This window comes from Teleopsis dalmanni, chromosome 2, assembly GCF_002237135.1.
Source record: "Teleopsis dalmanni isolate 2A chromosome 2, ASM223713v2, whole genome shotgun sequence".
Lineage (NCBI taxonomy): Eukaryota > Metazoa > Arthropoda > Insecta > Diptera > Diopsidae > Teleopsis > Teleopsis dalmanni.
Genome location: NC_051847.1, coordinates 205,983,515 through 206,000,923, shown reverse-complemented (window position 1 = coordinate 206,000,923; position 17,409 = coordinate 205,983,515). Strand labels below are relative to the sequence as shown.

The following is a 17,409-nucleotide window of genomic DNA, read 5'->3' as shown; positions in this document are numbered from 1 at the left end:
TTACAAAAGAAAACTTGGTTATATTTAATACTAAAAATAGAGGTTTAAACAGAACCTGCTAGTTGCTTGGTGGTTGTTAAATTTAAAACTATAGGTTTCCTTCTTATCTTTCACTTTTAAACGTACTTAACTTTTACTGTTACATGTTTTTAAAATACTACTAATTACTAATTGATTTTTAATTTAAATTTGTTTAGCTTATCATTTTTTTGTTTCTTTAATCATATATAATATAATTTTAAAAACTTTTATTTTTTAAGTGATTTATCTCTTTTTTGCTGCTAAATTTAAAAATAATTCAATTCTTTCTTTAGCTGCTGCTTCGCTTATAAGTAAATTTCTAAATTTCTGCTGCTTTTAAATGTATTTGATCCTTTCATCGATACTTCACATTTCTCTTCTCACACATTGCATTACTCCTTCCATGAACTTCAAAATTCTGCTTCTGACTGATTTTAGATTTATATATGGACTTATAATGCGTTTCAATGTATATGTTATATATATATTATTATATATATGTATACACATATATCTTGGATTACTGAACTGAACTGAGATAAATACTGCTGGTTTGTTTTTGTTTTATAAGTTGACTTAATTTTGGTTTGATTGCTTGAAATATGGGACTTTACCTGCCACAAATTTCTCACCTACAAATGTTTATAAATAATAAGAAAATTATTTATTGAAAATATAGCAAACACTAATCTTAAATCTATATAAAATATTTATGTATATATGTATATATTTTTTTTTTCTTTTTGAATGTTATTAGTAAGTGAAATGAAATCCAATTAAATTAAAAAATCGCTTTTTGTAATTATATCATAAAAACAAATGGTTTAAAAATTCTAAATATAAAATATTAATATCGTACGAGCTGCTACTAACACTGATTTTTGTATTAATTTATTTTATTAAATAATTTAGTTTTACTACAACAATGTGGCAACCCCCGGCTTGACTCCAACTTACCAATAGATATTCGAGTAAAATTGATATTTTATATTGTTGTTGTAAACCACAAGGAAATACTTGTGTATTTCCTTTGAGTGTGGTGAACGGCACTTGGTCATCGAACTCGACAAGTGACTCCGAGACGTAGAAGACCCCTGCCGTTCTTAGAACTATTATGATTAATAACAGTTGGAACAACAAAGCTGTTTCCGATATTTTGATTATAGTTTATAGTCTCTACTCGCTTTTAAAAGTTATGTATTATTTAGCATTGACTATATTGGTCATTACAGCAATAAATTATATCAGGGTTTGATGTTATAGTATATATTAATTCGGAAGATTTATTTATTAAGAAACGATTAAAATTTATGTATGTATATATTTTTGAAAACTATTTTATGTTTATTAAAAATGACTAAAAAATTAATATATAAATTATTAAATTTTTCCAATATGCTTAGGTTCGGTTAAGCTTATTCCCTGACATCGGGTTCAAAAGTTATAAACGTTTACATTAATTACACTAACAAAATAACCTACAATTAAAACAAACTGTTGTTATTACAAGAACTTACAAAGACGTTTACCTGGGTTAGGATGTGAGTAGGTAATAATAATGTTAGAGTGGAACAGATTATTAAGTTGTAAGGATAGAGTGGAGAATAGATGGGATATTAACTACTTCTCCACTTGTTTTCGTTATTTTTAATGTAAAAAATTGTAAACTTAATTTTCGGCGCTATACTCTACTGAGAGTTAATGGAACAAAGAAGGCATGCATATAGCTTAGGGATATTGGAATTATGCCAAATGTTTATATAGTAGTAGACGTATCAACTAATTTTTGTTGTTTTTAATGTAAAAATGTTTAGTCTTTAACTTCAAATTCTCGAGAAGTAACCTATACCGACGTACATATAGCTTACTGTAAGTAGTAGCTTTGAATATTAATATTTACTAAAATCTGTTGTCAAATCGTTGGCGTATATATTGACATGGCCAAATGCGAATATATAACTTATCACAGTACAACAATTATTCATTTAAAACGGCGAATTATACAAAACTTATTAGAAAAAAAATTATTCTAGACTTTCACAAATACACTTTCTATTAAAAAAACATATCAAATTATTCCTTCGTTTACTATATTTGATTAAAATCTATTGAACGTGTATCTGCAAAACTTTTTTAACTTAAAAAATTGAATACTATGCAAAACTAAATCGCCTTAGCAAAAAAAATTTCAAACTAAATTTGTATTTAAAATTACTATTAAAAGCTAATGTTAGTAAGAACTTATATAAAGTTCAAAAAAATCTCACCTTAATATCTTCTATTATTGCCACCGCCCATATTGGGTCCATTATTGAAGCCCTGATTACCACCGCCGAAATTACCACCTTGGTTATTACCTAGAAATGTGATACTTTATTAGCCAAAGGAACTATCTAACAAATTTCAACTAAACTCTATAGAATTATAATATCTATTTGAAACTGAAAATATAAGCTCCCATACCCTCGAAAAAAAAAATTATAATAAGTATTTTTATATTTCCTGTCATATATAAGTAGTGCTGCCTTAAAAACTTCATAATATAGGCTATATGATATAGATCATATATCCAAAATTGTGGCGAGGCCGCGTGTTACCACGAATTGGATTTCATTAACATTCGCATAACATAGCAAAAGCCGACGCCTTTTTACTCTCACAGCTTTTTGTTTAAATAAACTGAAGAAAAATTATATATTTATTCAGTTAGTGTGTCAGTTAACTGTGGAATTACTTAATTGTAGCTACTAGCATTAATTGTTTTTGTAGCAAATACTTTTTCATCAATTTATTATAAAAATAAATTAACATAGATATAATACTTGCTAAAATTTGCTTTTACAGTCGCAAAACGCCGTATTAAATATTAAGCATTTAAATACGGAGCTGGGACTGTGAATAGTAGTAATTCTATACTGTACTAACTTGCCCGCTAAGGCTATTGACCAAAAAATTTTAACATTTTTATATGTATGAATTTTTCGTTTTTGTAATTTTTAATTAATACATACCCATTTTGTTATTTCCAAAATTGCCACTATTACTATAGGGTTGCATGCGGTTATTTCCAAAACCTCCATTATTGCCGCCACGTTGTGGACCACCACTATAGTTTTGTTGATAACCGCTACCGAAATCATTGCCCCAGTTTCCATTGTTTCCTCCATTATTACTACCGCCATGGCCACCACCATGACCACCAAAATTACCAGGTCCACTCCAGTTACTACCATTATTATTATCCCAAGGTCCGGCATTATTACCGCCCCAATTGCCATTGCCGCCATTATTATATCCACCACCAAAATTATTGTTACCCCAATTGTCATTTCCGCGATTATTACCGCCCCAACCTTCATTATTATTACCTCTATTACCACCACCCATATTACCGCCACGACCCATATTTCCACCGCGACCTGAATTGCGACCACCATTACCACCGCCGCCGCCGCCACCACCACCACCTTGATTACCACGACCACCTTCTTGCTTTGGTAATGCTTTCTTTACATCCAAAGTCTTGCCAAGTATTGAATGTGTCTTTTCCACTAAAAATAAATAAAAGTATACATTTTATTTTATATTATTAAAAATATTAAATGCTTTCATAACAAGTTTTTATAAGGCATTCATCATTCATTCACCTCAAATATATGAGTTTCGTTTAAAATAAATTTATATACAACTTTCAGTTCAATAACCGCAAAAATTAATTATTTATATTACTGATGAGTAATGAGTAATTAAGCATATGAAAGGCTACGTGAAGTAATTTGAAAAATATTTAAATATGTTTTCGACTCAATTTTTAAGACAATTATGATAAATGACAACCGTTAAAATATTTGGTGAATTCTTCAAAATACATCAATTTTAAGTATATTTTTGCCATGTAAATTGTAAGAGTAAAAATGACTACATAAACAGCAACTGTTGCAAGTACTTTTTCATCAATTAATGATTGGTTTTTAAAAACACATAAATCAACCATAATATAATACCTGCACGTAGATTTATCTTACAGTACAGAAACGCCATGACAAATTATTAAAAAATTAGTACGGAGCTGAGACTGTGTACTTTAATATTTCATATATAAAATTTTGTGGCATTGCTGCGTGTTAAAACTAATATTAAATGAATTTAGTATAACATAGCTAAAGCAAACGCCAACCTTACTCTTACAGCTTGTTTAAAAATAACTAACAAATTATTAAAAAATCATTTGTCAATTTGTCAGATGCTGTAAATATCGTAACCGAAAATAGAAAAAAAAATAAATTTTTATTTTTATATTTAAATTAATACTTACACACAATCTTATCAACGGGATCATAGTCATCATATTCAATGAATGCGAAGCCACGTTTTTTGCCAGTTTCTTTGTCCATGACAATATTAACCTCACATATATTGCCATATTCGCCAAAGTGTTCGCGTAAGCATTGTTCGTCGTGGTCATCTTTAAGACCACCAACGAAAAGTTTCTTTACCGTAGCACCAGCATTGGGATTATCAATATCTTGACGTGGTACTGCACGTTTTGGCTCAACCACACGACCATCAATTTTATGTGGGCGTGCATTTTGTGCATCATCAATCATGGCTGACTTCGAATATGTAATGAACCCAAAGCCACGTGAACGCTTTGTTCGTGGGTCTTTCATCACAACGACATCGACTATTTTACCCCATTTCTCAAAATGTGATTTAAGACCATCATCGGTAGTACGATAATCTAAACCACCAATAAATAACTTGCGAAGATGTTCTGGTTCAGTAATATCCTCCTATACAAAAAAAAATAAAATATATACAATCTTAAAATATTGATTTTTCACAATATGTATACCAGAAATTTTTACAAAATGGCCGCCAACTCGAAAGTTAGTGAAAATTTCGTTTTAATTAAAAATTAATAAATATATTACACTTACATCTTCTTCATTGTGATTGTTTCCATTATGTAAACCATTTTCTTTTTTCACTTGATTAGCCATATTTTCACAATTTAAATGTTAATTTTTACAAATTCTCTACACCAAGCACACGAGCTACTTACGACACGAGTGAAAAAATTGTAATGAAGGAAGGAAATTGTTGTCATAAGAAGTCGACATTTTCGATAAAGATTTTATTCGATAAATTATAAGTGTTGCTAGGATTTATTTATTCTCAGATTTTTTTAAAATATTTTTTTTTAAAAAAACATATTTAACCTTACTACCTTTACAATTGCTTACAACAATCACGATCTAATAGTTCTCTTTTATTTATTATTCCCAGATTTTACTTTGCTCCCACTACAAGTTTTTCTTTATTTATTTGGTTAGAGTATGGAATTTACTTTTATGTGCCATCGGAAACGCAAGTAGAGTAGCAGCTTTCTAAAAACTGTTGATTAATAAATTACCTTGACATCATCCGTTCCACCGCTTAATTATTATTTTTAAAATTGTTATTTTTTTTTCTTCCTTAATATCTCGTTTGCAATATATAATTATCTATTCTGAATTTTCAATTCTAAATTCTTATTTTTAATTTAATGTTTCATTAAATATTTTTCTTTTATTATATAATAATTTGTTAATCGTTATTTATTATTATTATTTATTATATATCTCTTTATTGTTAGTTTTTTAGTCCTAAGATGATGCAACACAAATCTTATAATAAATAACTTAAATAAATTTTATTTTTATTTAATATAGGTATATTCTTTTTAATACAGAACACAATGAAAAATTTTTGTTAACAATTTTTTTTAGTATTTTTAATATAAGTAGATATATCTCTTTTCATAATAGTCATCTTTGCGCTTTTTGTTTGTAATACAAAACTCGAACTAAATTGCTAAAATGTTAAATATATGCTAAATATATAGTACTAGATTTGTTATTAGTGATCGAATTTTTTATTTTATAACATTTGACTTAGTTTGTAAAATCAGATTCGCATACAATAAATTGAAACATTTGAATTTATTTTTTGTTATGAACAATAATTTGGTTTTTTAACGGGCTAATTGGTCACTAGTTAAATAATATAGTTTATAAAAAGTTGTTTTGTTCTTTTATAAAATATTATTTAAGACGATATTTCGACTATACTTTATAGTCATCATCAGGGTACTATATGTAATATAAATGATGACGATGATTTTATACATAACTATATAATATTAGGCCTTTTCGGTGGCTCGCAAGTACGGCAAAAAACAGCAAGTTGTTGGCCTATGCAGGCCTATACTGGCCGCAATGTATGCAAAACAACAACACTATTTTCTCTACCTCGGCCAGCATAGTTATGCTGGCCAATCACATCGGCCAGTAAAAAAAAAAATGTTACCAACGCAATAAGCGAACTATTGTGAACCTTCATTGAAAATTCCAACGAATAGTGCAATCAAATGTCAAAAATTGAGGAAGTAAAAATTCAAACAGAATTCAAAAATTTGAAAAATCTTGAAAAGTAACGAAGAAATAATAAGAATGGAGAAATCGTAATTATTAAGCACATTGAATTTTTTATTATGTTTATTTATTATGTTACTTATTACCAAGTAACATTTATTTTATTTTATTTAATTTGTAGTTTACATACGTAAAATTAATAAAACAAACATAATTTTTGAAGTTTTTCTAAAAAAATTTTTTATAGAAATACACGCAAACTATGGACCACAAAGGAAACGAAGTGTTTTCTAGAGTGCATTCATAACATTTAAAAAATCCGTGAAACAACTTGCATCCCTCGGCCGCTGCAAAACGTTGCTTTCTTCTCCCAACATCGACAGTACCTACAAAAATTTACTTATCTTAGTGTTTTATTTTTAAATTTCCAATATTCTTACCATTCCTTTTAATTCCGTGTTCATTTTAATTTTATAATATTTTTATAAAAATATATTTGATTTATATGCACATATACAAGATTTGCTGTTTGTCAAAACAAAACATTTGACAGATTGCAACAGTGATGTCAATGACTCGCGTGGCCAACATAGGCCAACATGCATTTTTTGCCGTACTTGCGAGCCACCGAAAAGGCCTATAGTTGAAATACAGGTTTTAATAAAATATTTTAAAAAACCAAAACAATTTTTAAAAATGTGTATTATTTAATTACTGACCAAATAACACGTTAAAAAAGAAAATTATTATAAAATTTAATTAATTTCATTTTTTTAACTCTTCTCGCGGCATTATATAATTACCCATACGTAAAAATAGAACACCTTAACAAAATACCAACTTTGTAAAATTTCTGACTCTGCCTTCCATGAAGGGTTTTTCCACTATGTCACATACATAGTAAATAATATTAATTTAATTCACATTCGCTTAAGCTAAAGTTTTTGTTTTTATATTAAAATGTAAATAATCGAAATTAACCATTTAACTAGTTAACATGCCGCTAGTATAAAAGTTGTTAAATTAAAATAGTCGAATCACCTATTACTAGTTTATTTATATGTAATTGCTTTAGGAGGGTTTTAAAAATATTAACTAGCTCTGCTCTGACCACAAAATATGCCTTCACAATGTTTCTGTTTAGGAATTTAGCACTTTTACAATAGGTGCTTTCGGCACCTATATATAAAGTTTGGTCTTTACGAAAACATGACATTTGACAGATTGCAACACTGTTGCCAATATTTCACTTTGAAATTTGTTTTTTTGTCGCACATAAAATCTGCCAAAAGCACCGAAGCGTTGATATATTAAAATTTTAAACACAAAAAATTACATTGATTTAAATAACAGAAAACATAATGAATATTATAAAGGCAATGGTAAGCATTTTTATCTTATGTATAAAAATTCATTTTTAGTTTATGTATTTGAATTTATTAGTAAATGAAATGCTAGTATGATATTAACGGATGACTAGAATTTTGCAACATATATTTACATACATTCTGGTGAACATTCACAATAGACTAATTTTTGAAAGTGGCTGTGCTGAAACTTAAGAAGTTTTTAAGAGCAATGTTGTTAATATGTTTTCTTTCGTAAGTTGTGTATATTTTTTTTACACTCTGAAAAAACTTATTACTTTTTATCCATAAAAAAATATTTTATATCCAGCAGGCATTGTGAATTTTTTCTATGTTAAACATTTTTTCAAATAAAATACAACACTGTTCAGTTCGAAAATTTTTCGGCTTGATATCGGCTACAATTTGCTTCCGCATTCATTTCTTGTTATACACAGTCGATAGTGGTTCGTTGTGTCCGCGTGTATTAAATATAACTATCAAGTGATTGTTTAAAACTAAAAGTGCAAAAATGGCTAAAGTCGCAAATAATGGATATCAACTTAATGTTAAGCAAGAAGGTGGAGAGGTGAGTAAATTTATAAATGTTAATTTTATGGAACAAATTAATATGGTGACATGTATCAAGAAATATGATGGCGTCGCCATGTTAAACACGAAGTAAAAACGATGAATACTTCGTTTCGTTTGTATGCGTAAATATAAAAATCAAAATAATTAGTAATTGTATTATAAATAAATGCGTTATTATTTATATTTTTATGAATATTTTGTACTATTTGTATAATTTGCATATATAGCAACCTGGTGAAGATAAAGACTTTTTACGCAAAATGTTCATTGGTGGGCTAGCCGCTGTAACAACGGAAGATGGTCTACGTGAATTTTTCAGACAGTGGGGCGATGTTGTAGATGTGGTGGTGATGCGTGATCCGGCAACAAAACGCTCCCGAGGATTTGGGTTCATTACATATTCCTCACCAACAATGGTTGATAAGGCTCAAGCTGCTAGGCCACACGTTATAGACGGAAAGTAAGTATTCGGGTTTTTTTTTGACATATAATAATTAAGTTATAAACATTTTTAAAATATTTATTGTTTTTACGGAGTTACAAATTCAAAATTAGTCTTACAAAACTAAAAACAGCGGCAGGTAGTGTCCATAAAGACAATGCCATTATCTGAATAAATTTCTATTAATTCACCGCCATTTTTAAGAGTCGAAACGCCACTTAAAAATTATTATTTTATGCAAATTGTATATTTGAAATGCATTTAAGAAAATTTAACTATACAAAAGTAAAAAGAGTACACATTTTTAACATAACTTCTAAAACGGCTAAAAGTCAAGCACTTTCTTTAAATTTGGGCTTCCCCACTTAATTATTTTATATATATTGTTTAATTTTATTTATCGTTTTATATTTTTTAGAACTGTTATTCTAAAGTCGTGCTTTCCCGCCCTGAACTCGGCAGCTGAGATAGCACCTCTATCAAGGATATTTGTTGAGTGGTTAAAGAATATCTGATGAACAGCTTTGACTGAACATTTCTCACATTCGGGCATTATCGCCGTAAGGCTTTTAACTGACAAAGACTGGTCGAAACGAGGTTTTGCTTTGTTGGTTTGATGATTGACGATGCAGTGGACAAAGGCGAGTTGTAAGTCAAAAATATACATAACTTATTTTATGCGAGTTATTGTCATATTCGAGTAGAAAAGTTTGTTTTGATATAAAAGAGATAGTCAGCTTATAGGTATTATAAAATATTACTTATTAATTTTATAATTAAAAATCTTAGATTACTGTTATATATCGATTAGTATTTAGTATGGAGTGTATATATTATATAGTATTTATATATTTTATTATTAATATATAGATGATATGTTAAATTTTATATAATTAGATTTAAGTTAGATTAGGTTAATATATTGAGATTACTCTACATTTCATTATCTTATAATATAAATTTGAAGATGTTTTAAAAAAAGTTATATACCTGTATATTACGATTAATAACTTATCTTACTACAAGGTTTGTAGTGTACTTGTGAAGCAGGAATTCATTTTTCACAGAAATTTGTTCGCGTTAAAATTACCTGCCTGCTTCTTTTGGGACTATACCTGTTAAGAGAATTTTCCATACTGTTAATTATATTTCATATAATTTATTGTTTTAATGACCAGATTTTATTTATATATTTTTGAAGAGTCCACACACAATGTATATAAGATATATATTAATATAAATAAAATATATTTAATACATCTAAGATATATTTAATATATATAAAAAATATTGAATATATATGATGTATGTAATGTATATAAGATATATTTATTATATATAATATGTTTAAAATATGTAATATAATATATATTTAAAATATATAATATAAAATATATTTAATATACATAATAATATAAATATATGTATTTTAACATAAAAATTAAATACAAATTTATATGTATTGATATTTAAATTATTTATTAATTATATTTATTTATTATTATATTAACATATATTTACTTAATTCTCATTTAGTACACAAAAATCACACTATCAAGTACGTTTTGGTTGATGTTAAGAAATCGGTTTATAAGCAGGAATTAGCTAAAAAATTAGCACAACAAGGTACTATGACACCACCCGGTGGTTCTCCTGGTGCTCAAGGTGGTTACCAACAACCTCCAAATGCTTATAATCCACAAGCTTACGGCTATCCACCTCAAGCAGCTCCTCCAGCAGGTGCGTATAACGGTTGGCCAGGTTATGGTCAGCCACCTGCTGCCGGTTATCAACAAGGTCCCCCCGCTTATGGTGCCTACGGTGGCCCACAACAAAATGGTAACGCAGGTTGGAATGCAGCATATCCAAATCCAGCTGGTTGGGGTCAGAATGGTTATGGTGCAGCTTCAGCACCTGCTCCTCCTGTTGCACCTGCTGCTGGTCAAGCACCGCCTGCTAATGGCTGGAATGCTAATGGTGCTTCGCAAAATTTTGGTGATTACCAACAAACATATAATGGTGGTCCACAAAAGGCTGGCAATTTGCAAGCTAACCGCATGAATCCATACAGTGTGTCGTCAGCTCCCAATTATGGTAAGCAGTAACTGAATTTAAACTATGGTACATTATCATAATTTAAATATTTTCATAAAGTTATGCATAGTAAAAACAAAAACAACAACAAAAAAATAGATCAAGAATAAGTAACCCTAATGAACTTCACATTCCAATGTATGTTCTAGATATTTTAACAATTATTATATATGAAGTTTGTTTAACACCAGCAATGTTAGTATATAAAAAATGTAGACCTATATAAATATATATTGTACATTTATTATTGAGATTTTTATTTTTCTAATTTATGTTTACATATAAAAATGTGTATGTATATATTGGTGTGTATTTTGGTTGTTGCTTTAACTACTTAAATCTGATTTATTAATATATTGGTATTTATATGTGACCTCTCAAACATAAGAATCTCATATTTAACTACGCTTTTATCTGACTTATATGGAAAATATTATGTTCTACAGGCTCAACTTCGGCGGGTTATGCAAATATGTATGGTTCGCCCAATAATTTGAATATGTCAAAGACGCAATCAACGCATGACAAAAGTGCATATGGTGGGGGTGTAAAAAAGGCCACTCGACAATACTAAATTATGTATATGACGTAAGCAGCAAGCAAGCATATCTTTAACATTGATATATATTAATGACATATGCAGGTTTTTCTGGCAACAGGCAGGTACGTTGCTATGTATAAACTACATATCTAAAACAAATAAAAAGCTTGCGTACCACTTAACCTTAATTAACAAAAGCTGAGATACTTTCAATATATAATATGTAAAAATGATTGTTAATATTTGTTAGCTAATCGAATTGGTTTATCAGTACTTTGTTGTATTTAGAAATAGCTGGTCTATTATTCCTAGTACTAATCATGCAAGCACCTAAAGGAATATATTTTCGATATCTTAATTGATATAAGATTTGCATAAAAAACCTGTGAATTGGAATTAAATTCAAATTTTATATGTATTTATATAGCAATACATTATTCAGCAATTATATTTAGTGATTGCAAAAACGAACATAGAAAGTTCTATTTCCTTCTTGTCATAGATATAGCACATAAAAGCTATATCAATAATTTCTAACCATTTCTAACCATTAGAAAAAAGTTAAGTTATTTAAAAGTTATTATAATATATAAATTGGGTTTTAAAAAAATAAGTGTTTAGGTATTCTACAGTGTCAATTTCTATATTATAGTTATCTTTTTTTTCTATGTGCAATATTTTGCATGCTTCTATTGTTGGTTAATAAATGTTTTAATCGTAGTTTGTGTTTATAACTAATACATCTAACATTAGTTATGTATCTTTTAGAACCTTATTTCTAAGTGTGTAAAATCAATCTAATTCTCATAAATAATTTTTCCACTTAACAACAGTTTGGTTATTTTTTCAAGCTGTTAAATATATTTTATTATATATTTATAATACCATATGTTTTAGAATTTAATATTAAGACAAATTATTTTCACTGCGCTATAGCGTTTTTTGAATTTTATAATAACTTCATTTATATAAAACTTTAAATTAGTTTCTTTTAAATTGCCATAAATATAATATATTGCTGCATATAACTATATATAACTTATTTGTTATTTATATATGTTATCTTCTACACTTGGAAATTATTTTGCATAGACTATAAAGTTCCATAATTAAAAAATATTTCGTAAATATACATATATGAAATGAATAGGAATATATAAAGTTATTTTCTATCGTAGGCATATTATATACCTTTAAGTAAGTTTTGACCGCAAGTAAAAAAAAACATTTCCTAAACTAACTCTAACCAAGCCTTAAGAGTAAGTTCAAGCGTTAATGCTCATTCTCATGCCTATTCAAAAAGTGATTATCGATATGCGCGATAATATAAGAGTTTTTGGTTCTGATAGGACCCGTAATTGGTAGTCTGTATAGATAAGTAGTACAGAGACGTAGATGCTATCGTTCTTGGTTAAGGGCTTTTATCACTCAATACCGAAGTAGTTTTGTCTTGGAGAACATTGTTACAATCCAACAAGATTCTCAAAAGGCGTCCGCTTCATATTTTTAAGAATAAAAAACGTCTTTTTATCGCAGTAAATGCTGTCTGCGTTCAATTGATATTCTGATATCGCTACTTTCCAAACAGTTATTTGTCACTCATAATAATGCGATCTTGTGATGTATCTGGGCTTTAACTTGATGTATGAATATAGCTACTTGTCCGACCGTTATTTGTCACCTATAAACATCACTATTTCCAATTATAGCTCTACTCCTCATTAGATGGCCACTTTTGTGTACCTGAGCCTCAATTAGAGAATTATTTATTTATTGCTGTATCCACTTGCGATAATAACATAAGAGATGTGCATCTAACTGATCTATATAGCACATGTTGGCTGAAAAGTTTTGAAAGCGACACCTATTAATCATTAGAAGAATGGAACTATTTTCATATTTCATCTAAACACACTCAGATGTTTATTTCGATGTCAATTTAGTCTTTTTTTTTTTACAAGCCATTTAAAGCTGACGTGTCGGTCATTTTTATACAATAGAAATAACTGAATATGGTGCAGAGATATAGTTTTTTGTTTAACCATCTGCTTCTTCAGTTTCAACTGTGCATCGATGAGTTTTGGAGTTCCAAACTATTTGAAAAGCTCATATATAAGTACCACTGATATAGCCACTTTTATCAAATTATTGATTTGTGTGGATTAACAAAAAGTCTTCATGGAAAGCAGTTTACTAAAAAGCAGTTAGAGTTGAATATTACTGGAACGATTAGCCTTATCATACATTGATAAAATATAAAGAATATTTAATCAAATTGTTTTATTAGTTTATTTACGAAGTATTTAATATGTTTTGGAACTTTTTAGAAGAAGAAGAACTAAAGTAATTATTTAATGCGGATAAGTTTTATGATTATAAAGTTTTATATATCATAACATATTAAATCATATCCTTAATTATGGCGCATATAAAGACAATTATGTGATATATTTTATATATTCTATTTAATTATATACATACATAAAAAGTTGTTTAAAATATTTTTATTCCATCACAAATTAAAAATAATGATATGTATTATTTTATTGCTGATAGAACATAGAATTATTTAGACTTATAGAATTTAAATAACTTTTTATCCGCTATATATTGAAAATAATAAAAATTATTTAAAATATTTTTAATCTCTTACAAATTGAAAATAATGATATATATTTCTTTTTCGCTGAAGACTTATAGAATTTTAATAACTTTTTATCCGCTATATATTGAAAATAATAAAATATATTTCTTTCTATAATTTAGAACTTATAGAATTGCTTAATAATAAACACTTGTATAAATTTTGATAGTATCTCACACTCTTCCATGTGCATTAGTGTTAGCCGAGAAGTTGAAATCGTTATCATATACAACTCGGATTATTTAGAGAAAAAAATTTTTTACACAACTTTTTCGTACTTTTGCTCTTCATTGCGTTATATACAAATCAGTAAATAATAAATTATAAATAAATTTATTCTTTTCATATGCTAAAGATGCTGTTAAATGAACAAACATAAAATTCATACATTATGGGTTGGTTGCCATTTTCATTCATAGTTTCCCTTTTCTTTAATGTACGATATTGGAATTAATTTTTGTTTATCGCTAAACAACAATAATAATTATTATATGAATAATAATGATCTGTTATATTATAACTATATTTAATCTTTCTTTATTTTTCGTATAGGTATTTAAGATGTTTTCTTTCATGTATAAGCAAATAATTAATAATATATGCAATTAGTATACATACCTTAAATAAGAAATCCCGATATATGCTGCACTCTTAGAACGATTAACAGTCTATTATGTACTGTTGATATATATAAAATAAAACAGTTTTAAATACGGAAACCAACTATCCAGGAATATTGAATTTTTAGTTATAAACTTCTCGTACATATATATTTAAAAGAATAATAACAACTAATTAACATTTTATTGTTATAATATTTATAACTCTTATATAGTAGTATAATCAAATATAGCTATATATGTATTTAATGAACTTAAAATGGCTGGCTGCAATACAAATTATAAAAAGAGCAGGATTTATATGAAAGGAATTGGAGTTGTGCGAGCAAATTTTAAATGCAGTTTTCAAAATCAAAAAATTTTGCAAAATTATTTTAAAAACTAGTGTAAGTTAAATAAAATAAAAATTTTAAATAGACGAAAATAAATGTTGTATGAATCAACTAATTAAATATATTATTTTTTTTTTTAAATATATTTATAATTATATACATATAAAACAAAAACATATATAAAAACACATTTTTTTTAAGAATTCTATTTAATTGATGAAATTTATTTACAAAAGAACATCGAAAGTAAATAACAATCAACTGAATATATTAATAAAAAATAATTATAAAAATATATATATGATATGAGAGCCAAATGAATTAAACAATCTCATTATCAATATATATTTGTCATTTGTCCAACAATTTAAACTTATACAAAATGATATTAATAGTATGAATATACCTAATGCATTATTGAATTAATTTTTATTATATATACTTTTCAAGAATTAAATATTGTAATACATTATATTACATAAATATTATTTTATGAAAATAAAATTATTACTATTTTTAAAATAAGTTATAACGGCATATTATTTATTTATTAAAAGAATAACAAATTTTCAAGGTTTTTTTTAAAAATTTATTACTACTGGGGACGAGCTATATTTATAGTCGAAATAAAAACCACAAAGGTACAAAATATATATTAGAAGATGATATATATATATATTAGATGAAAGACGTAAAGTTTATAATATAATAAAATATACGTAAGTAGTTATCTTATATATTTAGGCATATTTTTCTTTTTATATATTAAATTGTGTGTATATTAACTTTTGTAAAATATATAACGAATAAAAATAAAATCACAGACAACCTATATATTAAAGTCCAACGCCATGGAAAATAAATGCTAACTAAAATATAATTAAATTCACCCTTTGTTCTAAAACACCGTGTCTTCATTCGCACGTTTATTATATATGAAAGCACACATACAGAGATTGAGAACGTGAAGCTCTTCCAAATGTAAAATAAACCGTGTATAAAGTATACTCAGAGGGTGCAAAGTCGAGCTTTTCAAATAAATTATGATTCTATGTGTAAGTAAAAGACTTGGACTTTGTCGGAGATATAAATCTGTTACCGATTTTAAAGTTGCATTGGTGGACGTCTATATATAAGTTGTCTATGGTTAAATGCTTCTCCCAAGTCACTTGATATTGCTTAAAAGTCATCCTATAATTCTTATAAAGTTGATATAAATAATTTATTATAATTGTGATGAATTTTGTAGATTCATATAATATTAGAACTTTTATAGATATTTAGACAGTTCAATGCAAATATTGTAATAATGAATATATCCCAGATATTATTTTATACTCTGAGATTACCGGATTACTGAAAAAACACTTCCTTCATTACTTACTTTTTTCGCGTCATCGACTAGGTATACATTCTTATTTTTTTATTATTATTTTTTTTTTTAATTTTATTTTTTTTATATCTATGTTTTGTTTATATTTACATGTCAACCCCGACTATAGTTGTTTAAAGTCAACATATGCAAAAGGATTTATGATGGATATTTTTTCAATAATCCGGCAATAATGATATATGTCATTGTATAGGTATTGTTATATTTAAATAAATATAATAACTATAAATGAAATAGATCAGAAGAAATTATATATAACTAATGATGTTATAAGTCATATCACAGTTTCATTACGCTATATAATTTTAATTTATTATAAATTAATTTTATTTTTCATTATGCGTAAAAAATTGGATTATAATTTATTTTAATGAATCCTTGAATGCCTCAGTGTGATATACTCTGAACGAGAGAAAATGATGATTTTTTTATATTAGAAAACACTTCTCAAAGAAATTGTTTTTGAATGGGTTTTCAAACACATTGCTTTAGATAATGTTATTAATTTATATTATTAACTTTGATAATTTCGAAAAATATTTATATCTTGCACCTAACGATATTCAAAACTTCATTTTTCAACAGTATGTTGATATCCATATATGTATTATCAAAGAGCTGTATTTTAAATGGTTTAAAAATACAGTAAAAAATTTAATAGTTTTTATTCAGAAGACAAATTAATATATTTGCATATATAAATACATATATAAGGAGTGTTTACAATCTGAGGTAATAAGTTCGGTAACTAAGTAACATAATAATAGTTGACATTTCTACTATGTTCTTCTATTACCGATATCGTGAAATCCCCTTATTATATTATAATAGTAATACTCAGCTGAAGGTCTTAGTTGCCATTGCTGTTATTCATAACATTACTATATAGTTTATTGCGTAGTTTTTTGTTAGTCTTTCTATAATAATAATAATAAAAACAAACAAATCTTTAAACTACATTTTGAT

The 17,409-nt window shown here is 27.0% G+C and overlaps 2 protein-coding genes across 3 annotated transcripts; one reads left to right on the top strand and one right to left on the bottom strand.

The window, feature by feature from the left end:
* Positions 1-321: 321 nt before the first annotated feature.
* On the bottom strand, positions 322-5,115 carry LOC119685914 (heterogeneous nuclear ribonucleoprotein A1-like). Of its 2 annotated transcripts, XM_038100321.1 has the most exons (5): positions 4,962-5,114; positions 4,337-4,814; positions 3,033-3,572; positions 2,289-2,378; positions 322-653 (listed from the first exon to the last, which is right to left on the bottom strand). In XM_038100321.1, the coding sequence occupies exons 1-4, from the start codon at positions 5,022-5,024 to the stop codon at positions 2,290-2,292; spliced, it is 1,170 nt and encodes a 389-aa protein (XP_037956249.1). In that variant the 5' UTR covers positions 5,025-5,114; the 3' UTR covers positions 322-653; position 2,289. The 2 variants fall into 2 exon arrangements, with proteins under 2 accessions (XP_037956249.1, XP_037956250.1); XM_038100322.1 differs by lacking the exon at positions 2,289-2,378 and having other exon boundaries at positions 4,962-5,115.
* A 3,068-nt stretch (positions 5,116-8,183) lies between these two features.
* On the top strand, positions 8,184-14,854 carry LOC119676621 (ribonucleoprotein RB97D-like). The gene is made up of 5 exons (XM_038087867.1): positions 8,184-8,372; positions 8,605-8,837; positions 10,351-10,913; positions 11,360-11,576; positions 14,651-14,854. The coding sequence occupies exons 1-4, from the start codon at positions 8,316-8,318 to the stop codon at positions 11,485-11,487; spliced, it is 981 nt and encodes a 326-aa protein (XP_037943795.1). The 5' UTR covers positions 8,184-8,315; the 3' UTR covers positions 11,488-11,576; positions 14,651-14,854.
* Positions 14,855-17,409: the final 2,555 nt, after the last annotated feature.